The following is a 7,554-nucleotide window of genomic DNA, read 5'->3' as shown; positions in this document are numbered from 1 at the left end:
CGATCATCTTACCACGTTATCATTTGACCATGGAAATACTGGGTCATACGATTTTACTATTTTTTGTTTGTTGAGATAGTACTCTATTTTCAAACATACTTAATTTTTGGGAGTGGCTATATGAATGGTTTGTTTATATTGGTAATTTGGGTACAATTTTGATTTTATGCATCCTATTTTAGTAGTCACGGCAACACATGATGAAAGCGTCTATAATAAACATTAGGAAACACTAATTCATGAAAAAAATTACTAGCATCATGTTGTGTCAGATATGTGATTATAGAATATAATATGAAAGAAACAACCATGAGAGCTGAAAATTCAACTATTTTTATATTTTAGATTGAATAATGTAATGATTCATCTTTGGAATCCAATTTAAAAAAACTTATTAATTGAAAGTTGATGGAAGCTGAAGCTTCTGATTTTTTATTGCTCTTGAGAAATTGTAAATTACAAAAGGCACAAAAATAATATAAAAAATATAGTAGATACATAGAGAAATACATAAATAATTACTAATTATGGGAATATATAATAGAAACCTGAGAAATCCAGAATTATCAAAATCCACTCTAACACCACCGCCCCCTCTCCCCGCACCGACAAAAAAGGGAAAAAAAACTTAGGTGTTGTTTGTTTTTTCTGAGGCAAAATGTCTGCAGTCTGCGGACAATTTATGTAGACCTCTGCAGTAGAAGAGGTGGACCAAACGTCTGCAGTCTGAAAAAAGAAGACTGTTTGTTTTTGTAAGATCTGCGGGCTACTAAAATAAACTGAAATCTAAATAAACTGATTTTTTAAAACTTTAAAGTGATTTTTTTTAATATTTTTATGACTTTGTTATAAATAATTAACGAATCTAGATCAACTTTTATGTATTATTGTATACAAAATAAAAATAAAAATAGTATGAATTAACGTATATATTTGATAAAAACCAACAACTTTTGTTGCAAAGTTATAATTATAATTAGTGATCAAAGAATTTGATATATAAATTGATAGAAATAAACTTCGATTTTTTCAATTAAATCCATTAAAAACGTATCATAAATATTTTCTCGAGAAATTGACGATACTGTATTAAATAATGTTTTACAAAATTTGGCAAAAAAAATATAAGAATATATTATGATTTTTTTTAATATTTATATAAACAACTTCAACGACTATTATTGTAATAAATATTTATTTATAAATTTGTCAAAAATATCATGTTTGTATCGTCGAACGTTTTTTTTTAAGTTTTGTAATTTTTTTTCAAATTGTTTATCATTAATAAAGTTGGAAAAAATATAAATTAAAAAAAAACATAAAAAAAATAAAGATATATATGTTTTTAATTTTAGGCTAGAAGATGTTTGAAGATGTTAGAAGGCTCTGGTCCACATCTGCGCCAAAAAGAGGGCGCGCAGACATTTTTAGGTCTGCAGCCTTCAGAAAAACAAACAGTCTGCGAAAGCTAATGTCTACGCATGGTCTGCGCGGCGCAGACAAAAGAGATCACGCAAATATGCAGACAAAAAACAAACACTACCTTAATCAAGGAGTGTATTGTTTAATTTGAGTTTTGGGGACAAGAAACGAAAATTACTCAAAAAGTGTGCATCCGTAAAGGTATATGTGGGTTAATCTAGTATTGAGATCACAAGAAGGTGTATACTTTTGCTAACAACATATTGATATACGAAGTGGCAATCGATCACACACACACACACACACATATATATATATATATATATATATATATATATATATATATATATGTTCAGGTTCATTTGAGACTATTCTAATTTTGTGAGATCGTGAGACCAAATCTAAAAATAATTTTAAAATGCAAAATAAATGGAAAAATCTAAAAATTATTTTTTTAAATATTATTTTCGGAACTTGAATTAACTAAAAAAATAAAAAAAAATCTCGTTTTTTTTTTTGAAAAATATGTGAAATATTGTAATAGAATATTATACTGTACATATTATAAAAAATAATTTTAAAATGCAAAATAAATGGAAAAATCCAAAAATTCTTTTTTTAAATATTATTTTCGGAACTTGAATTAACTAAAAAAAATAAAAAAAAATAAAAAAAATAAAAAAAATGTGAATCGCGGTCTCACAAAATTAGGTCGTCTCACATGAACCTAACCCTATATATATATATATATATATATATATATATATATATATATATATATATATATATATATATGTTATGACATGTTCTCAGGCTGCCAGGTCTTCTGTGTTGGATCTGGATCGAAGATCTAGAGATGTTGTCGTCAGCGAGTTTCCGATGAGATACCTAAGTTGCAATCACATCAAATTCTTTAGAGTTTCCCAAGGGACTGTGCCCCAAGAGCAAGCTCTGATGATCAAGTTATATCTGTTGGTAGAGATGTGACAGTTCTCTCTAGCTAGAGAGAACCATCTTGGTGTATAGGGTGCAAGTTTAGCCATGGAGGCTCTAGGTTAGAGAAGGTGACTAGAAGCTTGTTAGAAGATTTTGGGTTTTAGGTCTTTGGAAGTTGCCTCCTCATGGAGGAGGAAGCATTCTATTTATATGGGACTATTAGGTCACGGGAGAGTCAGGCCTTGGGCCATTCCAACTCAGGCCCAGCTAGCAAGGAGCTGGAAAAGAGCACTGGGGTGCCAGGCGAGTGCCAAGTACAGGCGCCATACAAGGATGTAAGGAGAGCACCAAGCAAGGAAGGCGCACCAAGTATTGACATCTTGTCGATGCTAATGGACCATACGTTAACATGTCCCCCTAGTCCGATGTCATTGGTGAGCGGCCAATGGCATTGGGTTGTATACATTCAAAGAAATAATGCGTCTAAGAGATAAAAAGAACGATCGAACCTCGACCACGTGAGACGTGGTATTGCGTGATAAGGTAAACATGAACCTATGCAGCACTGGTTGGCCTAATACTCCTTTTTCACGAGAGTATGATCTGGTCGATGTGATACAGCATAGTTGTTATTGGCAACGTGATACAGGTCAGGGTTGTTAATGATGTTATGAAGAGCAAGGCTGGTATTAATGTTATGTAGAGACGGGAGGCTATATTACAATGGTGTCGATAAGATGCAAGACCAAGGTAGCTAAGAATTGTGACATCTCCATACAATCTCTGAAATTGTTACTCTGCACAGTTTTTGTCCCATGCTTCGATGTTGGTAAAGAAAATACAATGTACTCGCTCTATAATTCTTGCCTCCAATTCATAGCCGAACGTTGTCCATAGAAACACCATTGATGAAAATATGCATGCTCCGGCAAGGGGGGATGAGACATGCATCCAACATTGCATATCAAATTAGATTTCTATAACTACGGTGAAACTTTGGGTCACTAGTCAATGGTGCACACTTCGCGAGTCCCCTGTAAATAATTTACAAACCGACAGTCGCTTTGCGAGCTTGCCATCAGCACACTTTGAGTATCGCGGTGCTGGAGCGTTTCTCATGTAAGGACAACCGAATCAAATAATATGTCGATTTCATTTTTTTTTCTCGCGGTCGCTTCAAAATGCTTTGCGGAATAGAAATAGTAGCATATTTCTCTTTTCCCCTCCCCTTTATTCTTCAGACACCGAGTGGACCGAGATGCGACTCTTATTCTGAAAGCGTATCCACTTTAGCGGGGACGTACCACGTGAGCGCTTGAGCGAGGCTGATCTTTGTCTTGCAGAGTTCGTCGACAATTTGTCGTCATAAGCTTGGTTGCTTTAGTCATGTATGGTTCATGTTCGCCATTGGTTTGGTGACTATACCATGGCATAAGCCAAGTCCTAACTATTAGGTTGACTTGTTGGGTTATGATTATCCATTCGGAGTTTGATCGCATTGCCCTTGCCTCAGATGTGCCTTATCTAGGCCTTTTTCTTTTCTTTAGGGGTGGTGGTGCGAACTGTACGCTTTCCTAGTCCAGGGGATGAATCCCCCATTCTGAACTTTTGGGATGCCTACTCCATATTGGTGTGTTTTGGTGGTCCTACTTGCATGTTCCTTGGTGGCTCTTAGTTAGCCCTGGGGGCATGCACGGCTAGACCCATTATTTTCTAGCTCATAGTCTCCTGCCTAGGAGCTTTCCACTCGTATACACCAAGTGTGGTGATTTTTTGCATTTTCCCTATAGGTGGCCTAGCTGAGTCTAACAGGCTTGTGTTTCCCGTTGATCATGTTAATGTTTGGATGTTGCTTCGCTTTTTTGATGCAACAAAGTTTTCCACTCGAGACGGCCTATTCACAATCCCAAGTGGTGATATTGTTTTTTTCTCCACATATTGGATTACAGGGTATTCCTTCGACGTTTGGCCTTAGGGCCTAGCAATGGAACAGATACATTGTTAGTGATTTTCTAACCCATTCTTTTTTGGATCCTAATGGATGCTTAGCGTGTATCGGCCTAATGAAATGGTCATGGGTGACTGGGGGTAAACTGGATCCTCCTGGGGTGACGTGGGGTGGCCCCATGGTGTCGATACCTTGTTTATTGGGTGGGCGATGGTTGTTGATCATTGTCATGGCGTGTATGCTTTGAGGAGGAATATGCACCTGGTATTCTGGGCATTCCTTAGCGGGGATTCCCATGGTTTCAATATTTTCAGCAGGTGAATACCTTTCTTTTCTTGGCTATACCTTCTCTATTGCGAGTCGCTCAATTTTAGCATTGGCCCTCTTGTCCTATAGGGGGTCTCTTGGAAAGAGGCCATACGAAAAGTAATTTGGCGAATGTTTAAGTCAATTAGGGATCTCGTTGGTGTTGGTGATCTACTATACGTCGATGTCTCTTCTGCAGAGAGCTTCAGTTAGTACCTTCTTGATTTGGTGATCGAAAGGTGCTAAGGGCAGCCTATTCGGGGTATCGATGTCTGCGACTTTCTTTTGAAGGTTCTGCTCACATTTGGGATCCCCGCTTGATTGTGCCAATTCTTTCTTTATGTTTTGGTATTTTTTTGCCCTTTTGGTCTCTAACCCTGATGGTGGTAGATAGAGACTCGTCGGTGGTTGGATAGAGTTCTACTCCAGCTTTTTGTGCCTGGCAAAGGATTGTTCCATGTCCTTCTTTGTCTTTTGTTTCGTTCTCTATGAAGGGCTCTCGAATCCCTGCTACAGCCCACAATGTAATACAGTCCGATCTTCTGCATATTGATCCTTTTGATGAAGATATAGAGGCTCTAGATTCATCTATGTCACATGATCCCTCGGCTCATGACACACCCACCTTTTCGGAGGGTGCCTCGTCTCCACCTGTTTCTGAGCCTGGTCCTCCGATTATTGAAATTGAGGATCCACCTCCACCACCACCCCTCAGGAGATCTTCTCGTCCCGTCAAATCCACCAAGCTACCAGATTTTTCTTACTCTACATATTCAGGACCGTTTGCTTCATTTATAGCAAGCATTCATAATCTGTCTGAACCTGAATCATATAAAGAAGTTGTTTTAGATCCTCTTTGGCAGAATGCTATGGCTGAAGAACTCACTGCTCTCCATTAGACTCATACATGGGATTTGGTTTCTCTTCCTCCTGGGAAACATACGATAGGTTGTTGTTGGGTGTACAAGATAAAGACTAAAGATGATGGTTCTGTTGAGCGGTACAAGGCTAGACTTGTAGCAAAAGGGTATTCCCAACAGTATGGTTTTGACTACGAAGAGACATTTGCCCCTGTTGCAAAGATGACGACAGTTCGTACAATGATTGCAGTTGCATCCGTCCGACAGTGGAAGATCTTTCAAATGGATGTCAAGAATGCCTTTTTGAATGGTGACCTCCATGAAGAGGTTTATATGACTCCTCCCCCAGGTATTCAACACCGGCCGGGTGAGGTTTGTCGGCTTCGCAAAGCTTTGTATGGGCTCAAGCAAGCCCCTCGTGCTTGGTTTGAGAAATTCTCTACTGTGATTACCTCTCTTGGATTTGTCCAGAGTAATCACGATTTTGCTCTATTTGTTAGATGCTCAAGTGCGGGACGGATTCTTCTGTCCTTATATGTGGATGACATGATTATTACAGGTGATGACCATGGTGGTATTGAGTCTTTGAAGCATGATCTCGCTCATCGATTTGCTATGAAGGATTTGGGTTTGCTGCGTTATTTCTTGGGTATTGAGGTTGCTCAGTATAAGAAAGGGTACCTTCTTTCTCAGACTAAATATATATCTAACTTGTTTACACGGGCGGGCCTCTCTGACAATCGGAATGTTGATACTCCTCTTGAAACCAATGCACAATATTCTCCTACTAATGGTATTCCTTTGTCCGATCCGAATCTTTATCGCACTATTGTGGGAAGTTTGGTTTATCTCACAGTTACTCGTCCAGATATTGCTCATGTTGTTCATGTTGTCAGTCAGTTTGTTACTGCTCCTACCACTGTTCATTGGGGAGCTGTTCTTCGTATTCTGAGATATCTTCGTGGCACTCAGTTTCAGACTCTCTTGTTTCCCTCGACGTCTTCTCTTGAGTTACGTGCCTATAGTGATGTTGATTGGGATGGTGATTGTCATGATCGTAAGTCCACCACTAGATTTTGTGTATTTCTTGGAGAGTCTCTCATTTCATGGAAGAGTAACAAACAGGATGTTGTCTCTAGATCTTCTACAGAGGCTGAATATCGTGCTATGGCTGTAACTACATGTGAGATTATCTGGTTACGGTGGCTGCTTGCAGATATGGGAGTTTACATTTCTTCATCTACTCCCTTGCATTGTGATAACAAAAGTGCGATACAAATTGCAAAGAATTCTGTTTTTCATGAGTGGACGAAGCACATTGAGATTGATTGTCACTTTACCCGTCATCACCTACAGCTCGGGACCATTTTGCTTCCATTTGTTTCATCAACATTGCAACTTGCATATATTTTTACAAAGGCTTTATCAGCTTCTCGATTTCGGTTCTTATGTGACAAACTCTCAAAGCTAATTGTTGCGGCATTGTGAGTTTGAGGGGGGATGTTAGTCTACATATTATTAGCCCGCTTGTTTATGGGCCCTTTAGTCTTTAGCCCATTAGGGTTTCTGTCTAGCTAGTATTTATATCCGCTTTATTCTTTTTAGTCTTTATGCTTTTCTTTGAGAACTCTTGTAATCCCTCTTTATCATAATCATATGACAATATTTACACGAATGACTTGGCTTATGATGTGTAATTAAATATCGATACAATGACTTGTAAGATCAATGAAGTTTGGAAACCGTTCAAAAAACTCTAATCATGTTTTGTTTGTTCAGAAAAACCCAATGAATTTAACATTTTGTCTAAAAAACCTAACGAACTTATGTTTTTGTTTAATTCTCATTAGAGGCAACCTAATCCATTAGGTATACAATTAGTTGGCAAATTACATGACATTATATTTAATGACATGGAATAAACATATTAGAATTTCCCTTTATATATTGATTTAGGGCTTGGAGAATACAAAAATGAACAACGTCTATGTTCGATCTCTTGTAATGGCTACTTCTTCTTCTTCTTCATCTCAATCGTTGATTCCAACTCAAGATCTACAAAGAAGATATTTGATGATGCAA

At 37.7% G+C, this 7,554-nt stretch overlaps 1 protein-coding gene across 1 annotated transcript; it reads left to right on the top strand.

Moving 5' to 3' along the window:
- Positions 1–5,694: 5,694 nt before the first annotated feature.
- On the top strand, positions 5,695–6,960 carry LOC128132273 (uncharacterized mitochondrial protein AtMg00810-like). Its single transcript, XM_052768779.1, has one exon. The coding sequence runs from the start codon at positions 5,695–5,697 to the stop codon at positions 6,958–6,960; it is 1,266 nt and encodes a 421-aa protein (XP_052624739.1).
- The last annotated feature ends 594 nt before the right edge of the window (positions 6,961–7,554 follow it).

This window comes from Lactuca sativa, chromosome 2, assembly GCF_002870075.4.
Source record: "Lactuca sativa cultivar Salinas chromosome 2, Lsat_Salinas_v11, whole genome shotgun sequence".
In the NCBI taxonomy this organism is placed as follows: Eukaryota; Viridiplantae; Streptophyta; class Magnoliopsida; order Asterales; family Asteraceae; genus Lactuca; species Lactuca sativa.
This window is presented reverse-complemented; position numbering and strand designations above follow the sequence as displayed.